General features: G+C 38.4%; 2 protein-coding genes across 11 annotated transcripts in view; both read right to left on the bottom strand.

Annotated features, from left to right (window-relative positions):
• Positions 1–1678: 1678 nt before the first annotated feature.
• LOC104555389 (retinol dehydrogenase 8) lies at positions 1679–11736 on the bottom strand. Of its 2 annotated transcripts, none has more exons than XM_062004042.1 (6): positions 11651–11736; positions 7963–8124; positions 6549–6728; positions 5383–5476; positions 3319–3502; positions 1679–2441 (listed from the first exon to the last, which is right to left on the bottom strand). In XM_062004042.1, the coding sequence occupies exons 2-6, from the start codon at positions 8111–8113 to the stop codon at positions 2208–2210; spliced, it is 843 nt and encodes a 280-aa protein (XP_061860026.1). In that variant the 5' UTR covers positions 8114–8124; positions 11651–11736; the 3' UTR covers positions 1679–2207. The 2 variants fall into 2 exon arrangements, with proteins under 2 accessions (XP_061860026.1, XP_010197105.1); XM_010198803.2 differs by lacking the exon at positions 11651–11736 and adding an exon at positions 8693–8789.
• The window catches only part of CCDC18 (coiled-coil domain containing 18), a 21656-nt gene continuing 16599 nt past the window's right edge, over positions 11513–16569 (bottom strand). For 4 of the 9 annotated variants that reach the window (XM_062004035.1, XM_062004034.1, XM_062004041.1 and 1 more), the window contains 5 exons: positions 15676–15889; positions 15019–15118; positions 13812–13928; positions 13124–13266; positions 11513–11748 (listed from right to left, as the gene is read on the bottom strand). In XM_062004035.1, the coding sequence (XP_061860019.1) occupies positions 13138–13266; positions 13812–13928; positions 15019–15118; positions 15676–15889 (560 nt within the window). In that variant the 3' untranslated portion in view covers positions 11513–11748; positions 13124–13137. Of the gene's footprint in view, positions 11763–11799; positions 12741–13123; positions 13267–13811; positions 13929–14639; positions 14904–15018; positions 15180–15675; positions 15890–16569 lie in introns of those variants that run through there. The other 5 variants (XM_062004036.1, XM_062004037.1, XM_062004038.1 and 2 more) reach the window with 5 other exon arrangements.

The raw sequence follows: 16569 nt of genomic DNA, 5'->3' as shown, positions 1-16569 counted from the left end.
CCCCACATCATTCGTGCGCTGGCGCCTTATGAACAGCCTGAGGAAAGGCGAGGCGCCAAATTGCCCGCGCGCAGCAAGGCTCGGCCGGGCTCCGCGCTCTGCTCGGCGGCGGCGCCTGGCCCCGCGGTGAGGTCGGCCGCGAGGCGGAAACGGCCTGCCTACGGGCTCGACCTGCGACGGACGTCGCTTCCCCCGGAAGCCGGCAGCCGCTTCCGCCGCCTGGCCCCTCCCGCCCGGGGAGCGCCGGAAAGGTGGCGGCGCGGCGTGTGAGCTGGCGCCGCCGTCCTCCTGCCGCGGGGCCGGAGCCAGGCTCAGCGCTCCTGTCTGGCCCCGCCTGCGCTGTCCCAGCACCCCCCGCCTTTCCCCTGCGGTTCTGCGGTAGCCTCGGAAGGCTCCTTCCCCACGCAGGGCCAGCACCTGCAGATCCGCGGCTGAAAGCAGGAGTTGCGAGCGTTGCTGGATGTATTGGGGATCCGCCTGGGAAGCTGCGTTTTCTGCTTTCATCCGTTCCATAAACAGTGTAGGGGTTGTATGAAGCTAAATAAACAACACTGGCATTAGCCGAATGCCCATCGTAACGTGCCGTTCTGGTAGCCCTTTGCTTGGTCACGCTGTAAAGGAAAAACAAACGGTACCACAGCCCAGTCCCCAGCTGCAGGGCAGATAAAACCACACCTAAACAATACTGAGATGCTCCAGCTGAAGCCATTGCTGCTGACAGGCTCTGTTGTTCTTCAGACATCTCTGTCCAAGGCGTAACCCTGCACTCAACCGTAATCCTCAGTGGAGGCAATGGCACCTCAGGCTGCAGAGGGGCAAGTGGCTGTGCTCCTTTCAGCTCCAGCAGCCCTCCAGTCATTTAACTGCTGACTTCCCATTTACTGTTACTCACCCATCTGCCCCATACACAGACCGACGTTGGAATGCAAGCACCAGACTTGTATTTTGGAGGAGATGTGAGTTAGATGAGAGCTCTAGATACACACAGGAGTGCTCCCCTCACTGTGGTCCTAGCGGGGTCCCTGTGAACCTCCACAGCTTGGGCTTCACCAAAAGGGTCATAACTACAAAGTCAGCCACACATTACCTGAAGTGCTTGGTATCTGCCAGAGCTGCCTACACGGGGACTGCCCCATAGTTCCTCTGAGCAAGCCTTTTGAGAGAGGCAGGGCAAGGCCACGGTCAGTCCCAGCCCACATTTAGGTTTCAGCTTAGTGAGAAAGTTCCAAGGGAAAGAGAAAGCCCATTCCTGTATGCCCAGTGAGCTCCAGCTGAGTTCTGAGTGAAACAAGGACTGCTGCTGGAACGTGCTGAGAAGCTGGAACCTGAAGGCCTACGGGGCAACAACAAAGCAAGGCTGGCAGTCAGAGAGCAAAAGTATCTTGCAGCAACAATGCTTAAACCCAAGCTGAGCATCATCTGATGCTGAAGGACTAGGATGGGAGAAAGAGGTAAAAGACCATCTCATGATGGAATTTTGAATTAGCATGTACTTACTAGGAAAGCTTGGAAAAGGAGAGCCTGTGGCTCAGCTTCAGGCATTCAAGGCACTGAAGGCATTTAATGGATTGAAACTAATTCCTGCTGACAATATTTTGTTATTTCAGAAAAAAAAATTAGCTAGACAGGAAGATGATGCCTTATTTTCAGATGCTTTTGAAAATACTTTATTATCCACTGTGTATAATATCCCAGTAGCCACTGCATATAAAGGAAGCATTCAGAGTGCTATAGCATCTATTTGAATAATTAATATTCCAGTTGCAATTGTTTAAGACTGAAAAGACTTTCTCTTACGTTACTGATAAACAGACTCAATTTCTGAAAATGAGAATGGAGGGATTGCTCTACTGAATATAGTCTGTCCTTAAAAGTAAAAAGAGAATTGCTTTAAAAGTTACATACAGTACACACCTTGGTATGTATCACATTCTGTTGGCTTAATATGAAATATGTGACTATGTTTGTATTCCCATGAAAACAGGTCTCTAAAAAGCAATCGAAATGGAATAAACCTATAATGACAGGATTTTAATTTCATGGTTCTGCAAACTGTCAAGTTCAAGATAAACACACTGAGCTGAATTTCTTAACTAGGCTCATATAAATATCTTGAATGCCTTTTCACAACTACAAAGGCATATGAATAACAACATCCTGCGTTATCAGCTCCAGGTAATTCCAGTTTGCACTACAGAAGTTCGTACTTATTGCGAGGGTTTTCCCAGGTCAAAGCTCTTTCTGCTTCTCCACCTTAGCAATTTGATAAAGTTAAGACTCGCACTGAAGATTTTATCATGATGAAAAACCATTTTGTAGAATATATCAATGGGTAGATCTCCATTTGGATCTGCATATTTCAGAGTTGTCATTGGAGTATACAAGGTGTTGGTCTGATGGCGAAATGGTGGATTTTCTGCAAGAATTATCTTTACTGTATGCTGCCAAGAATGAGAAACAGAATTGTTAAAGAATCTTTACAAAAATAAATGAAGTAAAAACCTAGTTTTCAGTTAAGGAGAGGAAAAGCAGAAGGAAAAAGTGCTGGAGTTATGTAAAACCCTGTAGGAAGTTGCATTAGAATTTCTTTATAAACTTGTATTAAAATCTTTTTAAGGCCATAAGAAGTACTTATTTATCCTGAGTCCTGATTTTGTTTATCTATACTATGGTGAGAGCATACACCTAAGTATGCTGAAGTCCTCCAAATTTATGCCTGTACGTCCACAATAGGTAGATCCTTTCTTGTACAGTTCACTGGGAAAGGATCACAGGAGTGCACTTTGCACAAGGTCTTGGAAACTCCAGTCCACACCGAAGCTACTCCTTAGCAGCAAGCACCTGAAACCGTTGTGCCTTCCCACAGCTTGCCTAAACTTTCTTCCTGCAAGAAGCCCCAAGCACCAGCAACTATGTCCACTTATCTGCTATTGTGCCTTGGTGGTCTAGGGTAGCCCAGTGAATTAGTGTTAGCAAAGGGATCACTAGTGAGATGGAGACAAGAGTAGCTACCAATGGTGGGAACACTGCAGGCTTCACCAGATGATGTGCAAGTGCATCTGTCACGGTGGTGGTATTTAAATTACAATTCATAGTTGTCTTCAGCACTTCAAAATGAACGTTCTTTCATATTCCAAAGTTTTCTTTAAAACTTGAGATGCTTTTGAGCTTTTACAAATTAAGTTGCATCAGTTGCATGTAATTAAGTGTAATGCTGCTACCAAAAACCTCCCCAACCAACCTCTGCATTCATACATTAGAAATCAAATTTAAAATAAAACAAAAGAGAAAGAAGTTAGAGAACTGTCAGAGAATTACCTCTGCAACTTCTTCAGCACTTTGTCCCAGGCTCTGGAAAATTTGTTTATAATTTTTAAGGTAAATATTAGTAAACATCTCAGCTGTTTCTTCATCTGCAGCTGAAAGATCCATTTTCATTCCATCCTCAAACACTTTTCTTTCAAACTCTGTAACCACTGGGCCTGGTTCAATCAAACTTAATCTATTGAAAAAGCAAAGATATACTAGTTATTGACTATCCTCCATGGGAAATACATCCCTGTCCTTCTCAAAGAATATTAAAGAGTTGCACTGTAAGTATATGTCAGCAAGCAACATTAAACAGTATCATAGAATCATAGAATGGTAGGGGTTGGAAGGAACCTTTAGAGATCATGTAGTCCAACCCCCCTGCAGAAGCAGGTTCACCTAGATCAGGTCACACGGGAACACGTCCAGGCAGGTCTTGAAGACCTCCAAGGAAGGAGCCTCCACTACCCCTCTGGGCAAACAGTACACCCTGTAAAGGCAATCCATACCACATCACTGCTCTCATGCCTCTACCCATCCACATCTATTAGTAGAAATCTGCATGGCTTAAATTTCCCGAAAGTACTGTAACTTCATTCGTGTCAAAAGTGAGTGCAGTTGTTACCTACTGTCCTGCAGCTGTGAATGTAAGGATAGTTTATCCACCAGAACTGAACAAATATTTAGAAAAATAATTAAGATATCATAACCAAATTGATTTCTCTCTGGAAAAAATCCTACAGGTTTCTTTGTTGTAGCTTTTCTTTGATAATACTAGAAGTAGCTGAAAGAGGCAGGGGGGGAATTACCCAAAGATAGATTTTCTTTGTCAAACTGTCAGTGTTAGATAATTCAAGATCCTTCCACAATTTTATAACACAATACAGTATAGGGAATTTTGCTGTGGGTGGACAGATATTGGCTGCTGCCAAATGTCAACAAATTTGTTTTGCTCACTAGGGTATTACAGCAAATCACTGAAATGCAGTTACTGGTCAGTTTGTTCTTTTCTCAAACAGCAATTACCTTTAGCCACAATGTTTATCAGAACACCCTTTGGGACAGGACTTCTTCCTAGGCTCCAGTTCTGGTCAGGCTCTTTAGAACAAAATCAAGCTATTAACATTGACAGCAGAGTTCCAGCTGCTGCTGGAATTAAAGCCTCCTCTCTTGTGTCCCTCTTCGTCCTAGACCTTGGACTTTTCCCATTCTACTTTTTTTTTTGTTAACCTGCTCTGTGTTGCATCTCATGCTCTTGAAATCTTATTATGAGTTCTGGTATATCCTGTGTATCAGGATGACAGATTACAAGCTGTTTATTTTAAAGCCTTCCAAATTTTACAGAGTCTACGCAAAACTACATTCTTGACGTCAGCTTGTCTCCAAAATCCCATGACAGCTGCTGTCTGTTCGCCCACAGCACAAGGGCTAAAGGCTTAGGCACAAAGAGGTGCAATGGAAATTGAACAATGGCACACACAGTGGTAGCAGAATCACACTAATGTGAATCTATACATGACAATTCAAACCCTTCAGTCCACAGATGATGAGCAGGACCAGTCTCTTAGATACTGCCTTAAACATTTAAGAAATTATACACCACATTCTTCTAACTTTCCTCCCGCCTCCTCTAACAATAGGAGTCTCACCTGTGTTCCATTCTTACGGATTTCCACTTGCTCTTTCTCTGTGATGAACCCTTGAGCTTTTTTACCTGTGAATTGCCTAAGAAGTCTGGTATCTTTTCTAAAGGAAAGTATTACAGGTCGATTTTCTAATTTTATTCCTATTGTATTGTGTGCAAAAATCTGTTTTCAGAAGTGTTACATGAAACATATTTAAACATCCTTTAACTGTTCAAGAGAACATGTTTATTTTAGCATCTAGACCTTTTTATTTGCTTATGTAGTGTGAAGACTGTGGACATTTCTGTGCCTTTTGTGATGTAAAAGTTCCATGGGTTACTCAATCTGTTTCTCCTACATAGCTGCAAGCTTTAACAATTTGTTTTCTCTCTCTGAATATACTTTAAAGTATCTAAAACACAATTTATACTAGCACATCAATACTTACTGCAGTTTGAACTTCAGTGCTTGTATAGCTAAACTTTCACAGAATCCTTCCACGGCAAACTTAGATGCAGCATAAACATCATTAAATAAGATACCTGATGGTACAAACAGAACATCTTGAGACTGTGATTGCAATCAACATACTAATAGTTTAGCTTTAAATACTCTTGTCTCTTCCCAAAATTTCTCCAGCCTTGCTGGGAAAACATTAGAAAGATCCTTGTATGTACTGAACCTAAATACTGATGTTTTGTATTTCTCAGAATTGCTCATTCTAGGAAAGGCTGCTTGACTAATGCTTTTCATCCCTCCCAGCTGATGCTGTTATCTCTTTGGATGATATTAAATATTTTGTAGTCTAAGGTATGAAAGAGTCTGTACATGCAATATCATCTGCACGATTTATCTGCAAGACTTTAATAGGCTATAGATGAGCCCAAAATGCAGGAGATGATCCCAAAATGCAATGCAGGAGATCCAGCTTGTATCTGAGTGATTTAGAAGAAGGACTAGATCAATCTATTTAGGTGGATTGTAATCATTGTCTTGCAGTCTGACTTAAGGCTCAGCAGAATAATCCAGGTAAGATCAATGCGACTGTTATAATAATTCAAACAAGTTCAGCTAGACCAGATGGAACACAAGAGTAGGACCATCATTATCTGTGGCTAAAACAATACTCTGTGGAGTTTTGTGAGGGGAGGAACTTTACAAAAAGATTATACATTTCTTCAGGACATGTTTGGATTTTATTCCATCGTTATTGTGCAGGGTGTAGTATGTGTGCCTGTCCCCATAAGATGTTCCAATGGCAAAGCCTTACACTAGTAAGCCCTGTTTGCCAGATAACAAAAATGTTAAAATATTTATTAAAAACCAATAAAAATAATTAGAGTTTGAGTTAAAAATATTTTGGAAAAAATAATTCATCCTGAAGGTTGTGTTGGTAAAATGCCTCAAGAGCAGTCGAATAGTAACGTACTACCTTGATGCATCAAAACCATCAGGTCTAAGTCCTGTGCTTTCTACAGTTGGAACCTCAGCAAGACAGAGCACAATAAACAGGCCAGCTCCTATGTTACGGTTTTTTTTCAGATTAAAATAGGTAATGTTTACAGTTTTTGATACTGAACTCCTAGTTCAAACAAAAAAAAACCCGAACTTTGCCTTGTATTCCCATAACACTGCTGATTATAACTATATGGCCGCTCTTTCTCCTCTTCATGTCAGGCAAAATCTCCTTCAGGAGTCGAACCAGTCCAAAGAAGTTGGTATCCATCACCGTTTTCATTTCATCTATGGACTGACATTCGATAGGTCCAATGAGCCCCACTCCGGCATTGCTAACTGCACAAAATGGAAGACAACAGTAAGCAATAACCTCTGTCAACATTAACTTGTAACTCTTACTGGAAAGCATTTGAAAGTATAATGAAGACTAAGGATTAAATGATCCTTCAGTAATCCTTAAACAAAGGATAAAAAGATGTTATTCTGTCACTAAAGCTTTGCAAATACACTTGACATTTCCATAGGTTGTGGGGGTTGTTTATTATGCTGTTAATCCAATTAAAAATGCATAATATCAGATAATGTTGATTTCTGATTACTCCTTTAAATTACAAAAGGATTACAGGAAATGAGCTGATAATGATCTTTATTTATATTATATATACTCAATTCAGTATTAAGAGTTAGAGGCTACAGTCAGTACCCATAGGAATGAACACAAGTCTTCAGTTTATTCCAAAACATGGTAGACCAGGCCATATTTTGATCTGCTTTATGTTTTGTTAACATTCACACCTTCAAGACAATTAAAAAAACCCCAAAACCGAAACACACGCTCCCATTGATTTTTATTTGCCTCATGAATATTTGTAAGAGGGGAATGACTGATAGAACAGTCATACTACATTACAATTACTATGTCAAATTAGAGTATAATACAGTTTGCAGCGGACGCTTGTTAAGCAGCACTTTAATAATTAAAATGAAGGCAGATCCATAACTTTCTGTTACAGAAGATTTAATAGTTGATGGTGCAAGCAATTTCCATCTTACTACAATATTTTTAGCAAACCATCATGAAAGCAGCTCTTGTAGAATGAGCTGTAAAGTACAAGTGTAATCCTCACAACAAAATTAGAGGACCTTTACTTTCTTTGCATTTGTTCTTTTACTTGCCAATTCCCAAATGCTGTTGCTTTCTTAGTAGAGAGCTGTTGACTTAATTGTAAATAGGGCTGTCTTTCATTGATAGGGCAGAAAGTCTTGTATAATAAGACGCCAATTTATGCAAAACTTCTCACATTTAGTAAAAACTGTATAATCCAAAACACTTCTCTGATCAAGTTTCTCCTTTGTAAACAGGGAAAACAAGCTTCGCTACTTCATAGAAGCAAGGAGAGATTTAACCCACTCACGTCTGCACGAGGCCAAGACTCTCTCAGAGAATACACTATATGACTGTAATTACTTTGACCATTTAAAAGATACAGTAATGAAACTTCTCCAGGTTTTTAGAAGATGTTAAATAGAAAACTGACATCTATTCGGAGCATACACATCTTGTACTTACCTAGGACATCAATCCTTCTGTCAGGGATGCTATTCACACAAGTTTTAATTGATTGTTCATTACAGACATCCAGTTGTTTAATTTCGAGGGTTTTGCCCAGCCTGCGACCGACAGCTTCCTCGAGTTGTTCTTTCTTGGCCAGATTCCGCATTGTGGCATACACTGCAACACACCAAAAGCAGCAGTTACCAGAAATAAAACTTCTCCCGTTGCAGTCTTAGTTAGAAGCATTAAAGAACATTGCTTTTACATCCATGTCTGAAATATCAGTCCTAGAACCCAGATAAAAACTTGAAGTAGAAGGAATCTCTTTTCTACATGTACTGCCGCTGATTTCCCTGCGTCTGGTTCTGAAAGCAAGAGATCCAAATTAAGAATTAAACCCCTGTGCACACAAAGAACATGTAGTGTATAAAAATAATATCAGAAACCTAGAAACTCATTTTGAATTTCAGGGTTGTTTGGTTTTTTTTCCATTACTGTCAACATGTTCAGCAGAACAACAATAATGTTATTAAGTAGAAGACAGATGCTTCCTTAGGTTCAGCCTCAGTACATATACAGAAATATCATCTGCTTACAGAAAGCCATAGATTTTCACTGTACTGTGAAGGGAAACTAACAAGAAACAAGTCACCAAACTGAGTCCAGTCACCTGTTAAATCACAGCAGAAAAAAGTAATATCTTGAAAAGCATGTTTTTACGGAGCTACATTACAGATACATTTACCTTTAAATCTTTTCTGTTCATCTTTTGCCATTGCTACAGCTAAGGCCAGTCCAATTCCTGAGGAGCAACCTGTAATGAGAACATTTCTTCTTGCCATTCTTTTCACTGTGTGGGTTCAAGCACGAGTTCTTGTTCAGAGGAGCAACAACCTACATGTAGCTACAGTATCACGTCATTGGCCTTTAATGCTATCTCCAGCTTTCCTGAGTCAACAAATCTGAAAATGCACACCTGGACCCTGCATGATTAAGGGATAATCTCGAACTAGACAAAAGCAGAAGCAGGTGCTCCTGCATGAGCTTACAATCTGCATTATCAACATGGACTATATTTAATACAAAATGTGACTAATCTTTAAAACTGCATGTTTGTAAGCAACGTGGATTTCTTTTCAACAGTAGAATACATAGTTTGCATACTCCAGGCAGGAAAAGCTTTGCTACAATTCCAATCAGTCTGTAGTGCCGTGTCCCACTCACATCTGTGGAAAGCAAACTTTATCCAAAATGAGATCTCTCTGATGAAGGTTTTCAGACATCCTACACTTACAGCACTCTCCACATTATTTTGCAACCAGATGCCTTACTGTTATAAAAGTTCTAACGGACCTTACTGAATTGAAACGAAAGATGGAATGTGGATTTGCAAAGAGACAAGTTGTTTTAGATAGATTCCTCACTTTTCTTTCTGACACCGTTACCAACCAAGAACAGAGAAACTAAGTAAGTACATCAGCAGTGGGGAACAGCCAAGAAGACATTGAACATAGCAGCTTCACTGCATCCTTGCTGCAGCTGAAATCTCTTTGAATACTTCATACTCTCCAACTGGAATGTTGAAAAAAAACACAAAACAAAACCTCAGAACTAGCATGATCACAGAATGATCAGTCACACATGATGTGTGACTCAGTTTCAGTTTGAAGAAAACATTCTACTAACATTGCATATGAACTCTGAATTAGAGGGACACCTGAACTGACAATTTGGTGCAGTTTAACATATAGTAACTGTCAGTCTCTTACAACTCACCTTACAACTTAAAACTCATCCTGAGTGACAGAAAAAGAATCACCTTAATGAACAATTAGCCTTCCAAACAGCATTCAGCCAACTGCAGTTCAATTACACACAAAAAAATGTTTCCCAAGATTCAATAACCCTACATAGATGCAATGCAGTGCAGAAGAATGAACTGAAGTGTTCCAGGATCCCCACTGATGTAAATTCATTACTAAGTCAAGAAAAACAGGACTCTAAAGAAACATTTAACTGAAATTATGATATTAGGGGAAAAAAAATGGTCCCAACCTTTTGAAAAGAAATAAATTCACTTGAACAGCATAACAAGTAGAACCATTAACTCTCAGGCAAGCAACAAAATAGCAAGACATAATCTAAAGTTAATGAGAAAACATCATTATGATTCTACATATTTATCAGGTTTGACCCACAGTTTTACCAGAGAAGTTAGTATCTGGGTTTATCCACTAATCATAATTTTAGTTGCAAATGCTATTTAGCCGACTCAGATCTAGGCACGTTGCTTTTGCTGTTCAAGCACATTTATATTTAGTGCATGTAGGAGGAGCAGGTGAGGCTTTATGCAACACTTTGTTAGTGGAATTCCACTAGTGTTGTAATGCAACTGTAATTACAGATTGGTTGTATTTTCCACTTGCAATCCTAGTTTGAAGGGCTTACATGTTTCTTTGCTTTAAAAAAGTCTGTCTGAAATTTCATGCATGGATCTCTAGCCTGAAGGCAAATTTCTCTGCCTAAGGAGAGGAAAAAAAGAAAGCAGTCTATTATTACACTGGTCAACCTAATTCTAATGTTTTTCATTTACTGTTATGTAGAGAAACAAACAGCATGATTGAAAACACACAATATCATTATTTCTGTAAGTAAAGAGTATTTCTTGGCTACATAACAATTTTCATAATAGCAAAATAAATAATCTGAAACTGTAGAAATACTTCAGATGAAGTAACTTGACCTTGTTAACAGTAGCAAAATTTGTGGCTGGTTTTGTAAAAGCACTTGAAGTAGAAGAGTTGCATTTGTGGAACATGCTTGCATAAACAGCGAAAGACCTACTTACTACCCAAAGAGCTAAGCTCATTCCCAGCCTGCAAGAGGTGGTGAAATGTAATAGATAGGTTTGTAGACCAAAATACACTTTTAACATACAACTCACTTAAGTTAGGCCTAATGTTGAAATTGCAGTATATGTTCCTCTGCTTTATTAACTTAATTTCCTGAAGTCTGAGTTACATTTGGCACCCATAAATCACGTTTGCATTAATCACTCAGATGTAGGCCACATAACCATAGTTGCAGTTTCTGACACCTATGTAAATATAAGAAAGTGTCAGAAACTGGGGCCACTAGCCATTTGTACTAGCTAAATTTTGTGGTGATTTTGGAAAACTGGAAATAAATATGTTTTATAATGCATAATTATGATGCTGTTTTAATGAATGGTTGCTTTTGTCTGGATTTTAGTTCAGGGGAAAAAAAAAGTTCAGCTTTAAGGCCTTGTCCCATACCCCTCTGCACCTGAAAGACACTGCTTGGAGTTTTGCCAGTATATGATCATGCAATGTCCTAAAACATCTTTCAAACAGGTCAGTTTTAATAAAAAATCACATCTGCAACATGGTATGTGTACAAAACGAGAAAATATTCCCAAAGAAAAGCTGTTAGTAAGGTAATACCACTGTGCTTTGAATTGGAAGTGAGATGTGAAACACAAGTACATTGTTTAAAATCCCTGAAAAAAAGATACAGATTTCAGTAATGTCTGCAATTCAAGACACTTAAAAAAGAAAGTTTATTTCTCAAAAATAAATTAAGATGCTATTATACAAAGACATTAACCTCAAAAACAGTGGGACAGACAAACAGGTGGCCATTAGTGTCAACACAAATAACTGCATTCATTATTTACACATACAGTGTTAAAATTCCCTCTTTGAATGCATGATTATATTGCCAGGAACAGAATTCTTTAGTTGCTGCTTGTCCATGGGAAACATTCTTTCCTCCTGGCCCCTGAAACAAAATATCTGTGATCAGAACTTTCCTTTAAACTTCTGCACTCAATTTAACATATCTTAACCTATTTATACCCAGATGATACTTGTCATTATTAAGATTTATGTTTGAAATTCAAGAAAACTAGCTGCAGGTCTCAAACCTATGACTTCTTTCTCAAATTCTGACCCTTAGACTGCACTTATTAATGCATTTTTGTTCATTGATCTTGTCACTGAAGTGCATTTCCTTTCAAAATCGGCGTCATTTATGAATTTTGCAACACACTTTAAGTTCTAGCAGCTGTAGGCAAATATGCTGAGTCTTTTGAGAAGAAATCTTCACATACCAATCCCTAGAAAAAGTTTATATAATTTAAAGGAGCAATGTCTTTTGTGTCCTGTGTGTAAGCCTTTAGGCTTCATGTTGAACTGCATCATTAACTTCCCAACAAGTTTCTGACAATTCAGAGACTGCTTGTAAAATCCCCATCAACAGTATCAAGTTATCAAGAGGTGAAAAACCCTATGATTTCTACCAATGCAAACTGAGGAAGATCTTATCAAGTGTAATGTAAGGATTCTGGATTTTCTGGAACATAAATAAATAAATGCAGCCAAACACAGTATGTTTGGGGTTTTGTTTTTTGGTTCTTCGGGTTTGGGGTTTTTCTAATGTTAATTCATAGAATCATAGAATGGGAGGGCTGGAAGGGACCTTTAGAGATCATCTAGTCCAACCCCCCTGCAGAAGCAAAAAAAGAAATAACACAGAAATGCAGCATAATCAAAATAGCAAAAGCAATTTCAGGTTTGGTGTTTACCTCTAGTTGGCATCTTTTAATCAACTCACTTCTGCAAAAAGCCTGTTTATCTCAGATTGCATTTGTACTTGCAGTGATTGATTCATGCCCCAAACCAAAGAGTTGTATATCATTCATAAAGTAAAGTTAGCCATCTTCTGTGTTCTGTCTATATGCTTCCATTCACCAGCCCAAAGAATTCTCATTCCTATAAGCACACTAGATGTTGGTGCTCTTTTGATGCAACTATTTTCACAATACAGATACCCAAGCAATAAGCAGCTTTGATCAGAGCAAATCATTTCCTTTCATTTCATGAAATATCATGTCAATGAACATCAGGTTACTAAAGATAATCAATATACTAATTTCTGCACAAAGCAGACAATTAAGAGTGTGCCATTGAATTTTTAATTCTAAAATCATTAAACTGGCTTCACTATAGGAGACTGAGATTCAGCAAACACCAGAATATACTTGGAAAGTAGGAACGATGCTTATTGTAAAGAGACACTGTATTATTCCTTCTAGGTAGCTGCAGTAATGCCATTAAAAATTGGTAATGTGTTGTGGATCCAAGGTACATTTTACCTTTTCAAGAGATTCTACGCTTGGTGCTTTCTTTCAATTTTTTTCTTCAACTGACTTATTTCTTGGTCTCTCTGGAGCAATTCAAACTCTTTTTCACGAAGCTCATCTTTAGAATGCTGGAGTTTCTTCTCTAAGCTGTTGATCTGAACAGGAAACAGAATTAGATCAGAACAAATATTTTACTGAAATTAGGACAATTAAAAGAACAAAACCAAACCCAAAGCAACAAAACATTCCAAAGCAAACTCCCAAATGCCATCAGCATTACTTCTGACTTTGTATTGTCTTGTCAATTTCTTGTTTTAGTTTTATTTTGTCAGCATTTTCCTTTATGAAGGGAGCGGTTTGGGACCTGTGTCATATCAAGAGAAAATACATTTTAATTTTTAGACCTGTAAAATTATTTCGTTTTAATTGACAGGTGCTACATTATTAAGATATTTCCTTCTCTCTTCCTACAGTCATAGAATCATAGAATGGCAGGGTTGGAAGGGGCCTTTAGAGATCATCTAGTCCAACCCCCCTGCAGAAGCAGGTTCACCTAGATCAGGTCACATAATAAGGGATGATCTTTACTCTTCTAGATTAAACCTGGCCAGCTATTGTGTCCTAGGACCAGACTTTCTCACAGAATTAGCTGCCCTTTGTTAGGGAAACTGTGTTTTCTTTTAATTTCAGCAAGAATCACCTGTTTATTGCAGTCCTTAATTTCTAACTCTGACTTCTCTAAATTGCACTGTAGTTGAATTACTTTTTGTTCCATTTGTCCCTTGTGTTCATGAACTGTCACATCCAACTGTGCAATCTAAATGCAAAAAAGGAAGAAAAGGAAATATTTTACTTTGAACTAGTACAAAGATATTAAGATTTAACATTATAAAATATGACAGCAAAATGAATTAAACTAATCCTTTGGAATCTCAAGAAGAATCTTTTAAGCAGTTAATATAAAAATGCACCCTAGTTATCTCGATTACCAAACAGGGGCCAAACACAATGAGAAAAGGGAAAAAAATGGGGAAAAAAGCCAATAACTGAATGCATTTGGTCCTCAGAGACACAGAATACAAACCTAGTTATCATTTTAAACAGAATGTAATGAGTATCTTAGTATACTAATACATCATGTTAGAAAGTGCCAAATTTTGCCAAAACAACAACAAAAATAATTCTATTGCTTTGATGAATTCCTGGAGCAGCTCACGGGCTACTGTGGCAAGAATATATTGGAAGGTTTGGCCTCCTTACAGTATCAGTGCCTTGAACATTTTTTTTTACATCTCCACCTCTCCTCCCCTCTGCACCTCAACTACTCTTGGATGCAAAGACTGGTAACATTTGCAGGAAATAGCTATTAGAAGGCCAATTATAAATGAGAGAAGAACAGTTTTTCCATGATAGGTATCAAATCCTGATGCCAGACCAAAAGACTGAAAATATCTCAAGTGATCTACAGAAATTTATTTACAGTAAAGATACTATTTCATATTTAGAGGCTGCTTTAGTTAGAGCTTACCAAATATGCTCCAGTGAAAACAAGGAAAGGTACTGTCATCTTTGAGCACACTTCAGTGTAGATATTCCCTTTGTTTTATCAAACATAATGAGTACAACAGTTGTCCCATAACTTCATCACTAAGGAATAATTATGGGACAGGTTTGCATGAGGCTTCTGATCTGTCAAAATCATAGTCTGTTGTCCCACACTGAGCATAATCTGATTTTCCTGGTATCATAAGGCTTCAGTAATACAGAGCTGGTTTTGAGGTTGACACTGTGGCTATATTAATAGAACATTTTGGAACAATGTGTGAAGGCAATTAAACCAGCAGACTTTTTATCAGTTAACTACTAGGTAACAGGAATTGGCAGTAACATACTTAAAATGATCTGACCTGAGCTGCTCTTTGTTTCAGTTCCCAATTCCTTTCTTTCAATGCATGGTCCATGTCAAGGAGTTCTTGGTTTTTCTCTTCAATTTCTCCCTTGCAATACCTGAAATTCCCATGTTTAATTGCTTAATGCACACTCAGTTACTTAGCTTCAAGTATTCAGCCTGAAAATCATAAGAGCTATTACTTAAACCCAAATTACTCTAATTGAGTCAACTAATTGAATGCAAAGAAGCAAACTCAAATGGAATAATTCTGTTAACTATGTTCCAGGTGGAGGTTTCCCAACGACTTTATTATCCAAGTTACTTAGTTCATTATCAGGGCAACATATCTTAAAGAATAATACAGAAGAAAGCAAAAAAGAAACAGGACTATTTCAGTATAAAATGTTCAGTAAGCCTTCTTATATTTCACAACTTTGGGATTCAGAAAATAATTTTAGCAGGTTTAAAACAGAATTTCCAAAGAAGAATTTAGCACCACCTTCAGAAATTAACAGCTGGCTGAGGAGCTACAGTATCAAGTTACCTTATGGCCACAAACCACCTGAAAATTAGAGAACTAAAAAGATAAAAACCAGACTATCCAAATTACTTGCATTAGTTTTTCCTTGGGAATAGCAACTAGGTTTTTATGATGGAAAAACTACCAGTTTACCTGAGCTCAGTTGTTAGATCCATGATAGCAATATGCTTCTCCTCCAGAGAGGACTGTGCAGTCTGTAATGCATCTTGTAATTCCTGAAGCTGTGTTAAAGCTGTTTTTAATTCTCCATGGCCATTCTGTAATGCAGATTCTAGTTCTATTATCTTCTGTAAGGCTTCCCGCTGGCAAGTCTCACTTTGACGCAGCTTATCCTCCAAATCGTTCACTGTGTTCCACACACACAGACAAAACATTTAATCATCAGTAAGTCAGGGTTTTTATGCCACCCTGCTAGCACTTGTGGTCATTACCAATTTTCCTGATCACTGTTTTCAGGAAACTCTAGAGCAACTGTGACTTCTGAGGTTACACAACTGCCTCTCCATGGCACGTTAAATCTTTGCTGGTTTTATTCAGCTCATAATCTATAATTGACTTGAAATACAAGGATGTATTTTAAAACATTTGGCCAAGGAGAAAACAGAGACAACACAATAACTGAATATATATAGTGCTATGGAAAATTCAGTCAGAATTGCTAGTAAGCCTCTACTTAAAAGAATGGCAAAATGAAATGGGAGAGAAATGGTTGGAAAGTTTGTTTCCATAGACTCTCTTGTAGGGTTTACTGTTTGTTTTGAAGAGCTGAATATATATTCTATAGAATACACCTTTATTGAACCTATGTGTCTTGTTTGATGACCACATTAAGAATCTGCATTACCAGTTTGCAGTAAAAACTACTTGCTCATTTCACCCATTTCTCTAGAGTGTACCTTCATTGTGAGAATTTGCAAAGGTACATTAAAAAGTCTGTAGCTTCAGCTTTTAGGTGTGGAGAACTGTTTGTTGGGCAGTGTTGGTAGCTTTTTTTTCCTTTTAAAAACTATGGAATTATCAACACAT

Source organism: Colius striatus, chromosome 10 (genome assembly GCF_028858725.1).
Source record: "Colius striatus isolate bColStr4 chromosome 10, bColStr4.1.hap1, whole genome shotgun sequence".
In the NCBI taxonomy this organism is placed as follows: Eukaryota; Metazoa; Chordata; class Aves; order Coliiformes; family Coliidae; genus Colius; species Colius striatus.
The sequence above is the reverse complement of the archived record's forward strand: the minus strand, read 5'-3'. Positions and strand labels throughout refer to the sequence as shown.